The sequence below is a fragment of the Eumetopias jubatus genome, unplaced genomic scaffold (genome assembly GCF_037043125.1).
Source record: "Eumetopias jubatus isolate StellerSeaLion01/CBP00866 unplaced genomic scaffold, mEumJub1_p1.0 scaffold_14, whole genome shotgun sequence".
NCBI lineage: Eukaryota > Metazoa > Chordata > Mammalia > Carnivora > Otariidae > Eumetopias > Eumetopias jubatus.
The window spans coordinates 57,010,758-57,028,247 of NW_028274820.1; the positions used below are offsets into that span (position 1 = coordinate 57,010,758).

A 17,490-nucleotide genomic window follows, 5' to 3' on the forward strand; every position below is an offset into this window, starting at 1 on the left:
TCCTCCCCCCACACACAGGCAGCTTGAGGGGGCACATCACCAACAAACAGCATTTATAAATGGTTGATTAACCTTCATTTCTACTGCCTAGTAATTATTTGAGGGAAATCTTTGATGTCAATGGCTCATACACGCATTAAATTTGTGGGAGATTTCCTGTGTTAATATGTGGCGAATATGTGATCTCAACTTTGTAAGGACTATCCATCTATAAACATCTAGTATTTAAATGTTAAAAAAAAAAGAAAAAAGAAATGAACCCTTAGAATAGTTTTCAGGCCTTATTGGGTTGCTTCAGAGAACCCTCATGGGCCTTTGAACTGCTCAGCCCTATGTCAGGTATTAGCCGGCTCCAGGCCATCTTTTTAACTTGGAGAAGGCTCCAGGGTGTTTTTTCTCCTTAATAGCTCTCACACTCACTTTATTCCTTGGTGTCATTTTGTAGTTTCCTAGTGTAGAGTGGGATAATGGTTCCCAACTTCTCACCTCTTTGCTATTCTTAAAGATATCCTTTTCATGTAAAGTGTTTAACTTTGGGCGCCTGGGAGGCTCGGTTCGTTAAACTTGATTTCTACTCAGGTCACAATCTCAGGGTCTTGAGATGGAGCCCCAGGTCAGGCTCCATCTCAGTGGGGAGTCTGCTTGAGGATTCCTTCCCTCTGCCCCTTCCCCCTGTGTGTGTGTGTACACTCTCAACATAAATATATACATCTTAAAAAAATTTTTAACTTCTTATCACTATAGAAAAACGTGTAACAAACACAAGCAAGTTACAAAGCATGTGACTATTTCACTGTAGTAGTCCCTATAAAGCTTCCTGACTCTTCTCTGAGATGGGCTGCTTTAGTTGAGGGCAGTGGTGAGCCAGACACATTCCATAGAGAGTCAAGGCTATGAAGACCTTTCTTTTTTTTTTTTTTAAAGATTTTACTTATTTGAGAGAGAGAGAGACAGAGTGAGCACACAGGCAGGGGGAATGGCAGAGGGAGAGGGAGAAGCATGCTCAAAGCTGATCAGGGAGCCGAATGGAGGGCTTGATCCTAGGACTCTGGTATCATGACCTGAGTGGAAGGCAGACGCTAAACCGACTCAGCCACCCAGGCACCTGTATGAAGACCTTCATATAGGCCTATTTTCTGAATGTAATAGTCAGCTAGTGTACAGTCAATATAGAGCAATAAGAGGCTCTTTATCTTTCGGCCCCCCACCCTGAGAAACACTAGGTTTAAACTAGGCTTTCTTGTTCCTTGGGATTTATTACTTTGGGGGCATATCCTCCTTAGCTAAGTTTCTGCCCTGTCCACTATTAGGGTGTTTTCTCTCAGTGTCTAGTGTTCATCCTGCCGTTTGCTCTTTAAGCAAAGTTCATGGTTAAGTTTGTACCGGAGGAGGAGCAAGATGGTGGAGGAGTAGGAGACCTGGATTTCGTCTGGTCCCAGGAATTCAGCTGGATAGGGATCAAACCATTCTGAACACCTACAAACTCAACAGGAGATCGAAGAAAAGAATAGCAACAACTCTTTGAACAGAAAAGTGACCACTTCCTGGAAGGTGAGAAGCTCAGAGAGGTGAAGCAGTGGTCACACCTGCTTCTTCCATTGGACATGATCCTGGCACTTTGGTCCCAGACACAATTACCATGGAGTTCCATTAAGCCCAAAATAATAAAACCCTGAACTGGGGAAAAAAAAAAAAAGTTTGTACCTAGTTGGAGGGACTTGTACCTAGTTGGAAGGACTTGTACACCTTGTACCTAGTTGGGAGGACTTTACCTGTTAGAGATTACATTCCCTGTGTTTGACTCTCAACCCCACCTCCCTCCCTGGATCTCCTGTTCCCCGTCTAATGCCGTTATAGTCTTGGGATTTGTCACTTTGGTGGAGTTCTCTAAAACCTATGAGTTCTAGTAGGGCTGGGTTTAAGGACCTTTTGTAAAAGAAAGGACAGACCCTGAATGGAGATAGAGGTTCTGAACTTGTGGGCTTGTAGCTTTTGCCAAAGTTCAGGCAAGTGAGGTCTGTGGCCTAGCTAAAAATCTTAGGCAGGTTAACTACCTCTCTAAGCTTTAATGTGGTCTTTTTTTTTTTTTTTTTTTTTTTAATGTGGTCATGTTTAACATGAGAATAACAACATCTTTCTTTTGAGGTTATTGCAAAAAAAGAATGAAATAGCTGTTGCGAAGTGTTTCCTTCCACCATAAGAACTCAGTGGTTGCTCATGGCTGCAGTTGCTGCTGTTCCTCTTTTATTGCCGTTGCTGCAAAAGAGCGGCATGGGTTCAGGGCCTGAGCTTTGAATCCTATGTCTACCACTATCCATTTGTATGACCTTGGACAAATTATTTAACTACTCTTTGCCTCAGTTTTTTTCACCTGTTAAGTGAGAACATTATTAATGTGGGAGTTGTGAAGATATAACGAGTTAAATCATATAAGGAGCTTAGAGCAGAATCTGGTACGAAGTAAGTGATTGTAGTAAGGCTGTTATTTAACTGAAGTACCCTCTTTGCCTCTGGTTTTGGCTTTGGATATGTATAGTGACCTAAAACCTTCCAGGCTGTCATTTTAACCGTTATTTGCCAAAACACCTAGGAGTCTGTGTTCTTAATTCTCCAGTGATGTCACTTTTCCGGTTTTGTTGTCATGCCAGCTTTAGAAGCCTGTTGTAACTGCTTCAGGGCAGATACCCAGTTGGTCCTTCTACTGGGTGCTGACACACCTACAGGTCAGACTTGAAAAGACATAGGAGCCAGTAAAGAAAGATCTCTAAAGAAGAATATATTTAATATATGTGTGTAAAGAAATTCTTTTATTTTATTATTTTTTAAAGATGGTATTTATTTATTTAACAGAGAGACAGCGAGAGAGGGATCACAAGCAGGGGGAGTGGGAGAGAAGAGAAGCAGGCTCCCCACTGAGCAGGGACCCCGACGTGGGGCTCAATCCCAGGACCCTAGGATCATGACCTATGAGCTGAAGGCAGATGCTTAACCGACTGAACCACCCAGGCACCCCAGAGAAATTACTTTAAAATTATCTTGGGCATCCAGAACTTGCACTTTCTGAACTCAAATGTAAAATCTGTAGAAAAAAATATTAGGTTACATTTACTTGACTTTGTTAAGTAAAGTTTAGTAATCCAGTATTGATATTAATAGTAGAGTTTCAGTAAGATCTGAAGAGATTGATTTTTTGTATGGTAACTAAATAAGGAGAAGTAGAAGAAGATTTGAAAAGGAGTTAATTCTTAATTTTTAATGCAGTTATTATTTTGCTATAGTAATTAATATGCCCAGTTAGTGGGGTAATAATGCTTGTAGTGAGGTTTGGCAGGATGGGTGCACTTCAACAAGAGAAGATGGGTGTTCTTCAAACCTTGGAGGCCCAGAATTTATTAGCAGTGTATCAGGGACTGGGGGGTCCAGGTAGGAGGAAGAAAGAGTGGGAATTTTCTGAACTGGACCGGTGAATTGCCAGGGTAGAAGATCCCCTGCTTACACATATCTCAACACCCACACATCTAGAGAGGTTTTGATTACAAAGTTTTGTATTTTGATTTTTTTCACATAAGAGTATAAAAGATACTCTATTTTTTATTATTTAAAAAAAGATTTAAAAGCATCTGTGCTTTTAGAAAGCAAACTTTTAGGGCAGAACCATAGTTTCCCTAGTGCCTAGCACTAGAGAAAGTGATTAAATGCTCTGCAGAGTTAACCTTTACTGTATTCATTTTTAGTCTTGTTCTCAAACTTGATTTTATTAGTTTGGCTATGTGATTATACCCTATTAAGTGGATTAAAATCGGTATGTTTTATTTGCCCATACTGCAGGAAGTTAAGTTCTTAAGGATTGGGGCGCCTCGGTGGCTCAGTCGTTAAGCATCTGCCTTGGGCTCAGGTCATGATCCCAGCGTCCTGGAATCGAGCCCCTGCTCCACGGGGAGCCTGTTTCTCCCTCTCCCGCTTACTCTGCTTATGTTCTCTCTCTCTCTCACTGTGTCCTGTGTCTCTCTGTCAAATAAATAAATACAATCTTAAAAAAAAAAGTTCTTAAGGATTATTTTCATTAAGCTGTGAAATACACTTTTTGACTCTAGATGTATTTCCATGTAAAGAATTTTACTCCACTAGGTATAATTGAAGAGTTTTCTTCGCTGGACACTTTGGTGATTCATATACATTATTACTTTCCAGGCCTTTCTAGATTCCATGATTGTCATCACCTTTATCTTTTTTTTTTAATTGAAGTATAATCTTTTTTCTCATATAATTTTCCCTTAAATTATAAAAGTACATTCCTGTATCATTTAAAATTTGGAATTGCAGTTTCGGAAATACAGGAAAATTTTCTAAACTGTTTTAGCACCTCCCATTATGTCTGGCATAAATTTAGAAGTATAAACTTAAGAGTTTGTAACTTATTTTTCATCTTAGGTTGGATGCTTAAGACGATCTTGTTGCCATTAGCAGTATTTTCTAGTAACATTTTCAAATACTGTCACACTTATTTAATTGTGGGATTTTTTTGGGGGGGGAGGTCAGGCATTTAATGACTTTCCAGTCTGTTTTCACCTTTCCTCATTTTCTCACTTTCACTTTGGCATCTGCCTTTTTTTTTTTTAAGGAAGAGGAGGAAGAGGTTTTAGACATTTAGTTTAGAAAACTGTATTTGAATAGTCTCCTATAAATCTTATTATATGTCCATAGTTTTAGTTACTAATGACAAGAAGTCATTCAAAGAATTTTGTGACCATGGTGGCATTTCAGCTAACTGACATTTATGTCTCGTTTAAATTTTTGAAGAGCAATGTAAATGAAACCTGGAAGCTTTAGTCATGGTGGAAAGGAAGTTGTCAAAGAAGATGATACAGTTTCAAATCACAATGATTTATAGAATCTCTTAAGTTTGTCATTGTCTAGTCTGTTAATGGTATAGGTTAAGACTAATCCCCTTTTCTCTTCTCAATTTTACAGAGTTAATTGAGAGTTGGAGGCAACCTTGCTGAAGATGAAGAATATACAGTATTAGAGGAGGAGATTTTTTTTCTTTTTTCTTTCTAAAGTCTTAGTTGCTTGGCGGCTTACATCTAGTCACCACCCTTCAGTTGAGTGTCTTTAGTTCATCAGAAATGATTTTTACAATCTCAAGAAAAACCATGTCACAGAAATTGAGTTTACTCTTGCTTATATTTGGACTCATTTGGGGATTGATGTTACTGCACTATACTTTTCAACAACCAAGACATCAAAGCAGTGTCAAGTTACGTGAACAAATACTAGACTTAAGCAAAAGATATGTTAAAGCTCTAGCAGACGAAAATAAGAACTCGGATGTTGAGAATGGCGCTTCCATGGCAGGATATGGTAAGACAACCATAGACTCGTCCTGGTTTTCTCCTCTTCAGTCTAGCCCCAATTCAAGATAGTTAGGGAAGGAAATCCAACTCATTACTTCATGTGTAGGTCATTCCAAAGCAAATTTTTCTTGTGAAAAATTTCAAATGTACTGAAAAACAGAAACAGTATGATAAATACCCATATATCTGTTGCCTAGATTTAACAATTGTTAAAAATTGTTAAAAAATTTGTTTTGTCTAATTTTTGAAGACCAGTTAAATTGTAGAAATTGTGACATTTCACTGCTAGATATTTCCATACGTATCTCTAAACAAATGACGTTTTTGTACACAATTATAATTGCATTATAATAATACCTAGTTCATATTTACATTTATCTGATTGTGCCAATGTATACCATCAATTATATAACATCTATCAATTCCTAAGAAGCAGCATTTGCCTATATCTCCAGTATTGTTTATTGCTATTCTCCCTTTCACATCATGGGTTCCTGCTGTGGTTTTGTTTGTTTTTGTTTTTTTACTTTTTTAGATTTTATTTATTTGAGAGAGAGAGAGAAAGCGTGCATGAGCGGGGGTGGGGTGGGGGGAGGGGCAAAGGGAGAGGGAGAAGCAGACTCCCCGCTAAGCAGGGATTCTGACACAGGACTTGATCCCAGGACCCTGAGCTGAAGGCAGGTGCTTAACCAACTGAGCCACCCACGCACCCCTTCCTGCTGTGTTTTAAGTTCTGTATGCATGCCATGTTCTCTCTTGCCTTCAAGACTTGAAAGAAAGGACAGGTAGAACACTTCGGATATGAGTGTGTGGGCATTTTCTCTGTTTCAGTGTTTTTTGTTTTTTTTTTAAGTTATACATGTATTTAAAGAATCAAAATGTGTTATGAGTCTGATAATAAAAAAGGGCAGTTCTTCCCACCTCCAACAGTCCTTAAATTTCCCATTCCTTAAAGCCAGCCATTTAAAATTATTTAATCTGATTTACTTGATGATTACCTCTATATCTCTAAATAATATGCTCTATGAGCTTCTTCTTGATTTTTCAATTATAGGAGTTATCTGTTAACTTCCCACTGTGCAGGGTGAAGGTTCAGCTTTCTTTTTTACCCAAAATTGCATCCCACCCACCCCAGGCTGATTTCACACACACATGTCCTTCTAGCCCTGCCGCTTTCCCAATATAATTTTGTTAGAACAAGATGCAGTGTTTGTGTTGTTATGACTGTGTTAAGGGTATTCATTACTGAGCCTTGTAGTACATTATTACTTTTCCTTTCATGTACAACTTTTATTTTCCCCTCTAGAATTAGTAAATACTGATTTTTGATTCTTTGCCTAGTTTTCTACCCTAACTCCCCACAGTTAAGTCTCCTCCCAGTATATTCAGACACATTAGCTATTTCATTACATTCTTTATCTTGAAATCTTTCCTAGAGCCTTCTGATCTGCTGTGGTTTGGACTATTTCTTCTCTAGGAGATGAATTATTTGAGATCTTACTCCACAGTCATCCTGGAACTCCCTTTACCTCTCTTCTTTTGGATCTCCCATCCCCTAGAATCCTGTAGCTTCCTCTTTATTGGTGACTCCCACATTTTAGGGGAACAGATCCTTGTAGTTTCCTCAGAAAGGTATAAGAGAGGTCAAAGTTTTGACTCCCGGCATATCTGAAAAGATCTTTTTATTCCCCCTACCCTCATGCTTAATTGAGAATTTGACTGAGTTTAGAATCCTAGTTTGTAAATAGTTTTCGTTAGATTTTTAAAGGCTTTTTTTCTTTTTTTCCCCCTCCTTGGCTTCCAGTGTTCTTTTTGAGAATCTAATGCTGTTCTGATTCTTTATTCTTTATATGTGACTTATTTTTTGGAAGTTTGTGAGATCTTTGTCCCATAGTACTGTTCTGAAGCTTTTCAAAATGATGTTTCTGGGTATGGATTTCGTTCATACATGTGCTGGGACCTCAGTGGGCACTTTATTTTCCCCCAAATTTTAAAACTATTTCTTTACTAGTACCTGTGATATTTAAGAGCTGTAACATTCATGACTCAGGATGATGATCATGCTCTGATGTGCCCTCCTTAATGCCCATCACCCAGTTACCCCATCCCCCCCACCCAACTCCCCTCCAGCAACCCTCAGTTTGTTTCCTGTGATTTTTTTTTTAAAATATTTTATTTATTTATTTGACAGAGAGAGACACAGTGAGATAGGGAACACAAGCAGGGGGAGTGGGAGCGGGAGAAGCAGGCCTCCCGCTGAGCAGGGAGCCCGATGCAGGGCTCGATCCCAGGACCCTGGGATCATGACCTGAGCCGAAGGCAGATGCTTAATGACTGAGCCACCCAGGCACCTCTGTTTCCTGTGATTAAGAGTCTCTTACAGTTTGTCTCCCTCTCTGATTTTGTCTCGATTTATTTTTCCCCTCCCTTCCACTATGATCCTTTGTTTTCTTCCTTAAATTTCACATATGAGTGAGATCATATGAGAATTGTCTTTCTCTGACTTATTTTGCTTAGCATAATACCCTCTAGTTCCATCCACGTCATTGCAAATGGCAAGATTTCATTTTTTGATGGCTGAGTAATACTCCATTGTATATATATACCACATCTTCTTTATCCATTCATCTGTCGATGGACCTCTTGGCTCTTTCCCATAGTATGGCTATTTTGGACATTGCTGCTATAAACACTAGGGTGCATGTACCCCTTCAAATCACTACATTTGTATCTTTGGGGTAAATACCCAGTAATGCAATTGCTGGGTCGTACGGTAGCTCTATTTTCAACTTTGTGAGGAACCTCCATACTGTTTTCCAGAGTGGCTGTACCAGTTTGCATTCCCACCAACAGTGTAGGAGGGTTCCCCTTTCTCTGCATCCCTGCCAGCATCTGTCATTTCCTGACTTGTTAATTTTAGCCATTCTGACTGGTGTGAAGTGATATTTCATTGTGGTTTTGATTTGTATTTCCCTGATGCCTAGTGATGTTGAACATTTTTTCATGTGTCTGTTGGTCATTTGTATGTCTTTGGAGAAATGTCTGTTCAGTGTCTTCAGCCCATTTCTTGATTGGATTATTTGTTTTTTGGGTGTTGAGTTTGATAAGTGCTTTATAGATTTTGGCTACTAGCCTTTTTTCTGATAAGACATTTGCAAATATCTTCTCTCATTCTGTCAGTCGTCTTGGTTTTGTCGACTGTTTCCTTTGCTCTGCAAAAGCTTTTTATCTTGAGAAAGTCCGAATAGTTGATTTTTGCTTTTGTTTCCCTTGCATTGGCCTTTGAAGATGTATCTTCAAAGCAATAAGAAGTTGCTGATCCTGAGGTCACAGAGGTTGCTGCCTGTGTTCTCTAGGATTTTGATGGATTCCTGTCTCACATTTAGGTCTTTAATCCTTTTTGGGTCTATTTTTGTGTGTGGTGTAAGAAAATGGTCCAGTTTCATTCAGCATGTGGCTGTCCAATTTTCCCAACACCATTTGTTGAAGAGACTGTCTTTTTTTCCATTGGATATTCTTTCCTGCTTTGTTGAAGGTTATTTGACCATAGAGTTGAAGGTCCATTTCTGGGTTCTCTGTTCTGTTCCGTTGGTCTATGTGTCTGTTTTTGTGCCAGTACCATACTGTATTGATGATTACAGCTTTTTTTTTTTTTTAAGATTTTATTTATTTTATTGAGGGAGAGGGGAGAGAGAGAGAGAGCAAGTGAGCGCACGCACAAGTTGTGGGGAGGGGCAAAGGGAGAGGGAGAAGCAGACTCCCCGCTGAGCGGGGACCCCAGCCCTGCCATGCAGGGCTTGATCCCAGGACTCTGGGATCAGGACATGAGCCAAAGGCAGATGCTTAACTGACTGAGCCATATAGGCGCCCCTGATTACAGCTTTGTAATATAGTTTGAAGTCCAGGTTTGTGATGCCACCAGCTTTGGTTTTCTTTTTCAACATTCCTTTGGCTATTCAGGGTCTTTTCTGGTTCCATACAAATTTTAGGATTATTTGTTCCATTTGTTTGAAAAAAGTTGATGGTGTTTTGGTAGGGATTGCATTGAATATATAGATTGCTCTAGGTAGCATAGACATTTTAACAATATTTGTTCTTCCAGTCTATGAGGATGGAACGTTTTCCTGTTTCTTTTTGCCTTCCTCAATTTCATGAGTGTTCTATAGTTGTCTGAGTACAGATCCTTTGCCTCTTATTCCTAGGTATGTTATAGTTTTGGGGGACAATTGTAAATGGGATCGACTCCTTAATTTCTCCTTCTTGTGTCACATTGTTAGTGTATAGAAATGCAACTGATTTTTGTCCATTGATTATGTATCCTGCCACTTTGCTGAATTTCTGTATGAGTTCTAGCAATTTTGGGGTGGTCTTTTGGGTTTTCCACATAGAGTATCATGTCATCTGCAAAGAGTGAGAGTTTGACTTCTTCTGTGCAGATTCAGATGCCTTTTATTCTTTTTGTTGTCTGATTGCTGGGGCTAGGACTTCTAGTACTTTGTTGAACAGCAGTGATGATAGTGAACATCGCTACTGTGTTCCGGACCTTAGGGGAAAAGCTCTCAGTTTTCCCCCATTGAGAATGGTATTTGCTGTGGGCTTTTCGTATATGGCTTTTATGATATTGAGGTATGTTCCCTCTATCCCTACACTGTGAAAAATTTTAATCAAGAAAGGATGCTGTACTTTGTCAGATGCTTTTTCTGCATCTATTGAGAGAATCATATGGTTCTTGTCCTTTCTTTTATTTATGTTGTGTATCACATTGATTGATTTCCAGATGTTGAACCAACCTTGCAGCCCAGAAATAAATTCCACTCAATCATGATGAATAATCCTTTTAATGTACTGTTGGATCCTATTGGCTAGTATCTTGGTGAGAATTTTTGCATCCATGTTCATCAGGGATATTGGTCTGTAATTCTCCTTTTTGATGGGGTCTTTGTGTGGTTTTAGGATCAAGGTAATGCTGGCCTCATAAACAGAGTTTGGAAGTTTTCCTTCCATTTCTGTTTTTTGAAACAGCTTCAGAAGAATAGGTATTCATTCTTCTTTAAATGTTTGGTAGCATCCCCCTGGGGAGCCATCCGGCTCTGGACTCTTGTTTGTCGGATATTTTTGACTACTGCTTCAATTTCCTTGCTGGTTATGGGTCTGTTTAGGTTTTCTATTTCTTACTATTTCAGTTTTGGGAGTTTATGTGTCTCTAGGAATGCATCCATTTTTTCCAGATTGCCTAATTTGTTGGCATATAGTTGCTCATAATATGTTCTTAGAATTGTTTGTATTTCTTCCGGTGTTGTTCTCTTTCATTCATGATTTTATTTATTTGGGTCCTCTTTTCTTTTTGATAAGCCTGGCCTGGGGTTTATTGATCTGATTAATTCTTTCAAAGAAGCAGCTCATAGTTTCATTGATCTGTTCTACTCTTCTTTTTTTTTTTTAAGATTTTATTTATTTTTGACAGAGAGAGTGTACAAGCAGGGGAAGCAGCAGAGGGAGAGAGAGAAGCAGGCTCCTCGCTGAGCAGGGAGCCCAATGCAGGGCTCGATCCCAGAACCCTGAGATCATGACCTGAACTGAAGGCAGACGCTTAACCATCTGAGCCACCCAGGTGCCCCTGTTCTACTCTTCTTTTGGTTTCTGTTTCATTGATTTCTGCTCTGATCTTTATTATTTCTCTTCTCCTGCTGGGTTTAGGCTTTATTTGCTGTTCTTTCAACAGCTCCTTTAGGTGTAAGGTTAGGTTGTATTTCTTATTTCTTGAGAAAGGCTTGTATTCCTATATACTTCCCTCTTTGGACTACCTTTGCTGCATCCCAAAGGTTCTGAACAGTTGTGTTTTCATTTTCACTTGTTTCCATGGATTTTTTTAATTCTTCCTTAATTTGTTGGTTGACTCATTTATTCTTTAGTAGGATGCTCTTTAACCTCCAGCTATTTGAGTTCTTTTCAAATTTCTTCATGTGATTGAGTTCAAGGTTCAAAGCATTATGGTTGAAAAATATGCAGGGGATGAATGATCCCAATCTTTTGGTACCGACTGAGACCTGATTTGTGACCCAGGATGTGATCTATTCTGGAGAATGTTCCATGTGCCCTCGAGAAGAATGTGTCTTCTGTTGCTTTAGGATGTAATGCTTTGTATATATCTGTGAAGTCCATCCGGTCAAGTGTGTCATTCAAAGCCCTTGTTTCCTTGTTGATCTTCAGCTTAGATGATCTGTCCATTGTAGTGAGTGGGGTGTCAAAGTCTCCTACTATTATTGTATTATTATCAATGTGTTTCTTTAATTTTGTTATTAATTGGTTTATATAATGGCTCATCCCATGTTAGGGGCATAAATAATTATAATTCTTACGTCTTTTTTATTTTATTTTTTAAATTTTTTTAAAAGATTTTATTTATTCATTTGAGACACAGAGATACAGAGGGAGCATGAGCAGGGTGAGAGGCAGAGGGAGAGGGAGAAGCAGACTCCCCACTGAGCCAGAAGCCCTATGTGGGACTCGATCCCAGGACCCTAGGATCATGACCCGAGCTGAAGGCAGACGCTTAACCATATGAGCCATCTGGGCACCCCAATTCTTAGATCTTCTTGTTGGATAGACCCTTTAAGTATTATATAGTGTCCTTCCTCATCTTTTATTACAATCTTTGGTTTAAAGTCTAATTTGTCTGATATAAGGATTACCACCTGAGCTTTCTTTTGATGTCTATTAGCACGAGAAATGGTTTTCAGCCTCCTCACTTTCAATCTGGAGGTGTCTTTGGGTCTTGCTTTTTTGTCCAATCTGATACCTTGTGTCTTTTGATTAGGGTATTTAACCCATTTATATTCAGAGTAACTATTGAAAGATCTGAATTTAGTGCCATTGTATTACCTGTAAAGTGAGTGTTACTGTATATTGCCTCTGTTCTTTCTGGTCTATGTTACTTTTGCACTCTGTTCACTTAAAGGATCCCCTTTAATATTTCTTGCATGGCTGGTTTATTAATCACAAAATTCTTTTAGTGTCTGTTTGTCCTGGAAGTTTTTTCTCTCTCCTCCTATTTTGAATGACAGTCATGCTGTGTAAAGTATTCTTGGCTGCATATTTTTCTCATTTAGTACCCCGAATATATCATGCCAGTCCTTTCTGCCCTGCCAGGTCTCTGTGGATAGGTCTGCTTCCAGTCTAATGTTTCTGTCCTTATAGGTTATGGACCTCTTGTCCCTAGATGCTTTTAGGATTTTCTCTTGTCTCTGAGATTTGCAAGCTTCAGTATTAGATGTTGAGGTGTTGACCTATTTTTATTGATTTTGAAGGGGGGGTTCTTCTGTGCCTTCTGGAATTGAATGCCTGATTCCTTCCCCAGATTAGGGACATTCTCCACTGTAATTTGCTCCAGTATACCTTCTGCCCTCCCCCTTCTTCTTCTGGGATCCCAGTCATCCTAATATTGTTTTGCTTTATGGTATTGCTTATCTCTTGAATTCTTCCCTCATGATCCAGTAGTTGTTTATCTCTTTCTCAGTGTCTTTATTCTCCATTATTTTGTCTTCTATATCACTAATTCTCTCTTTTGCCTCATTTATTCTAGCAGTTAGAGCCTCCATTTTTTTATCGCATCTCATTAATAGCCTTTTTGATTTTGACTTTATTGGATTTTAGTTCTTTTATTTCTCCAGAAAGGGACTCTCCAGTGTCGTCTATGCTTTTTTTCAAGCCCAGCTAGTATCTTTATAATCGTTATTCTGAACTCTAGTTCTGACATCTTACTTATATCCATACTGATTAGGTCCCTGGCAGTCAGTACTGCCTCTTGTTCTCTTTTTTCAAGGTGAGTTTTTCCATATTGTTATTCTGTCCAGAGAAGAATAGATGAACGAGAGAATAAAATACTAAAATGGCAACAACGACCCCAGAGAAATACACATGAACAAATCAGAAGAGACCTTGCAGAAAGTGGTTGCTTTTCTATTTGTAGAACTGTAACAATTCTATTCTTAGATCTCCAGTTGAGTTCACAGGTGTTTAGAATGATTTGATGGTTATCTAGCTGAATTCCTAGGACCAGCCAAAACTAAGGTCTCTTACTCCTCCTCCATCTTGGACTCTTCTCGTCAAGTCATGAGTTTAAAATGGAGCTAAATCTAGTGAAAATTGAATCCTAAAGTACTTTTATCAAAAGCCTGATATATAACTACTTATATATCACAACTTTTGTGCTTGTTTCAAATAATTCTTTAAAATAACTGGTTCTTTCTTCACTAATCTGTTTATTTACATGATGTGCTTATTCTTTCCAAAACTGGAACTCATTAGTTTGTGTAAGAATACTTAATGTGTTATCTTTTTTTTTTTTAAGATTTTATTTATTTGACAGAGAGAGAGCACAAGCAGGGGGAGCAGGAGGGAGAGGGAGAAGCAGACTCTTTGCGCTGAGCAGGGAGCTGGATGTGGGGCTCGAGCCCTGGACCCTGGGATCATGACCTGAGCTGAAGGCACACGCTTAACCAACTGAGCCACCCAGGCGCCCCTAGTGTGTTACCTTCTTAAGTTTCACTTTGATAAGTTAGTGTATGATTTTCATAGAACTATACCCAACCCTGCTTTCTAGATCACTCAAAAGATTCTGAAGTTTGGGATCAAAATTTCTGCTGCATTCCTGATCCTTTAACGACATTGGTACAAATACTTGCCTTACTGCTTGCTTGGTAAATGGAATTTATAGGTGATTCTAACATAGATAAAACAAGAATGTTGTTATGTAGATCCTGATTGGTAATTATTTCAGGTCGCAGCTTGAAAAACACCAGCGCTTTATCTTTTGTGTCAGCAAAATCAATCGTGCTGGAAAAGGAGATTCCAGTGTTGTATTGCTGCACCCTAGGGAACATTTGGTTCCTGTCATCCAAAAAGTTGTTGATTTTAGTACGGCTGTATATCAGTCGCTGGTCCCAGGGTTCCGACACCAGCCCCAGTTATTCTGGGTAGTAGTGAAGTTGAAAATCTTTGGAATGTCCCGGGTTCTGCCTGCCATGATTTTAGAGATGGGGAGAGAGTAGCTTCAGTGGGTACTTTAAGTCCTGAGACTTAACGTTCTTTGATTTTGGGATATTTATCCTAAATTATTTGATTTTTTTTCCTCACCATTGTCTTTTAACCTTTCTTACTGAAATTCTGTTTTTTAGTATTTGGGCCTCTGAACTGGTCCTCAAATTTTCCTTTATTGACTCTCCTAGTTTTTATCTCTTTGTCTTTTTGCTTTATTTTTTGAGGTATTTACTCAACTTATTTTCAACTCTTTATGGAGTTTTTCATTTTCTCTAACATGTTTAATTTCTAAGAGCTTTTTTATGTCTCAAAGGTTATCAGTGACAGGTTTTCTAAAGTGTTTCTATGTTTCATCCAAATATATCTGGTGATCCTTAGCCTTTTGAAACTTTTTTGTTTTTAATTGTTTTAAAGAATTTATTTATTTCTTTATTTTACAGAGTTCAAGCGAGTGTGGGCAGAAGCTCTTGTGGAGAGTGGGGAAGAAGGGGAGGGTGGGAGGGAGAGGGACAAGCAGACTCTGTGCTGAGCGCAGAGCCCTTCACAGGGCTCGATCCCACAACCCTGAGATCATGACCTGAGCTGAAATCAAGAGTTCAATGCCTAACTGAGCCATCTAGGTGCCCCAAGATTTTGTGTTTTTTAAGTAATCTCTACACCTAACTCAGGGTTCAAACTTGCAACCCTGAGATCAAGAGTCCTACATTCAGGGTGCCTGGGTGGCTCAGTCGGTTAAGTGTCTGCCTTTGGCTCTTGTGATCCCAAGGTTCCTGGGATCAAGCTCTGCATCAGGCTCCCTGCTCACTGGGGAGTCTGCTTCTTGCTCTTCTTCTCCCTCTGCCCCTCTCCCCCGCTTTGTGTTCTCTCTCTCTCTCCATGTCAAGTAAATAAAATCTTAAGAAAAAAAAAAAAGAGTCCCACACTCTACCTACTGAGCAAGCCAGGTACCCCTTAAACTTTGAAGACCAACACACTAAAAGTTTGATAGGAAGTGTTGAGTTGGGGCGCCTGGGTGGCTCAGTCGTTAAGTGTCTGCCTTCAGCTCAGGTCATGATCCCAGGGTCCTGCAATCGAGCCCTGTATCGGGCTCCCTGCTCCTCAGGAAGCCTGCTTCTCCCTCTCCCACTCCTCCTGCCTGTGTTCCCTCTCTTGCTGTGTCTCTCTCTGTCAAATAAATAAATAAAATCTTAAAACCCCAAAAAACAAAAAACAAAGTGTTGAGTTGTTGGGTGGTATTCACTACAGGATGATCTGGCTGGGACATTGCCTTGGTAGTATCCTTAATATTTGTAATGACTTCTGATACCAACTACCTGGAGTTAGGCCAGATTTCACAGGTTAAGGGCATAATCCTCCACAATACTGCCCTCACTTTACACATTAGCCACAAATTTGGATGTCCCAGGACCACTCTTAGATCTGACCGGTTGACTACAAATTTGAGTGTTCACACTACCCCCTGAGGTTCAGTAATGAACTAGATCACCTCAGAGAACTCCCTGAAAGCACTGTACTTACTATTATAGTTTTATTATAGCAAAAAGAAAATCAGAACCAGCCATAGGGAGACACATAGGGCAAGGTCTGAGAGCGTTCCAAATGCAAAGTTTCTCTTGTTTTCTCCCCATGGAATCAGTTTGCATTACTCCAGGGTGTGACCATATTAAGAATATTGTTACGTAGGGAAGCTTACCTGGACTTAGTGTTCAGAATTTTTATTGGGGTTTTATTGTGTAAGTGTGATTTATTTTTTATTTTTTTATTTTTTTAAGGATTTCATTTAGGGACGCCTGAGTGGCTCAGTTGGTTAGCATCTGCCTTTGGCTTAGGTCATGATCCCAGGGTCCTGGGATTGAGTCCCACATCAGGCTCCCTGCTCAGCTAGGAGTCTGCTTCTCCTTCTCCCCGTGCCCCTCTCCCCGACTTGTGCTCTCTCTCAAATAAATTTAAAAGAATAAAGATTGATTTATTTGAGAGAGAGAGAGCAAGAGAGCATGCAGAGCAAGGGAGAGAGGTGTGATTAGATTATTGGCCAGATGGTTGAATTCGATTTCCAGCCCTTCTCTCTCATCTGACATTACTGAAAAGTCTTGACTCTCTAATCACATATAGTTTGGTCTTTTCTGGCATGTCCAGCCCCCATCCTGAGTTATCTCATTAGCACAAACTAAGGTTCTAGTCTCAGTCACCTTGTTAATATAAACTATCAGGTGGGGCCCCACAGGCCCACCGGGAACAACAGACACTCTTATCACTCAAGAAATTCTAAACATTTAGAGGCTACCTTCCAGGAACTAGGGACAAAGGCCTGCCGAACTCTCTTACATAATATCAGTGTCTATTTCTTTGTGGTATCCCAAATAACAGTGTATTTAGGCCTTTCCTCTTGAGCTGATCAGATTCCCTAGAGAAGGACTTCCAGTCTCTTGTTGGAGAGTGTAGGCCTCCAAGTGTTCTAGGATCTGAATGAGAGGAAAAGGCTGGGGGAGGAGGGGTAGTCTCAGCTTCACTGAGTGAGTGAAATGTAAATTTTCATTTACTCCTTGAGTTTTCAGTGTTGTACCCAGGCCCTAAACTGTTTTACTGACTTCAGAAAATGCATCTCATATTTTCTGCAGTGGGTGAGGGACTATTGCCCAGTGTGGGAGTGTTCTAGATAATTTAGGAATCAAATGTCATCATACATGAATTTTCACCCAATTCTTCTATTTTAGTCTTTTCTTTTCCCCTATTTTCTTTTCTTTTTTTAAAGTAGGCTCCATGCCCAGTGTGGAGCCCAATAAGGGGCTTGAACTCGACCCTGAGATTGAGACCTGAGGTGAGATCAAGAGTTGGATGCTTAACCAAGGAGCCACCCAGGTGCTCCACCCCCTATTTTCACTGGTACCCAGTATAACAATCCCTGGGCCTTTTAAGAACCCCACAGTTTTGGGCGCCTGGGTGGCTCAGTTGGTTAAGCGACTGCCTTCAGCTCGGGTCATGATCCTGGAGTCCCGGGATCGGGTCCCACGTCAGGCTCCCTGCTCGGCGGGGAGTCTGCTTCTCCCTCTGACCCTCTCCCCTCTCATGCTCTCTCTCTATCTCATTCTCTCTCTCA

At 39.9% G+C, this 17,490-nt stretch overlaps 1 protein-coding gene across 4 annotated transcripts in view; it reads left to right on the plus strand.

Annotated features, from left to right (window-relative positions):
* CCDC126 (coiled-coil domain containing 126) overlaps positions 1-17,490 on the plus strand; it is a 49,621-nt gene that overhangs the window by 12,546 nt on the left and 19,585 nt on the right. For 3 of the 4 annotated variants that reach the window (XM_028119366.2, XM_028119365.2, XM_028119367.2), the window contains one exon: positions 4,972-5,361. In XM_028119366.2, coding sequence (XP_027975167.1) covers positions 5,127-5,361 — 235 coding nt within the window. In that variant the 5' untranslated portion in view covers positions 4,972-5,126. Of the gene's footprint in view, positions 1-745; positions 1,552-4,971; positions 5,362-17,490 lie in introns of those variants that run through there. The other variant, XM_088018715.1, reaches the window with a different exon arrangement.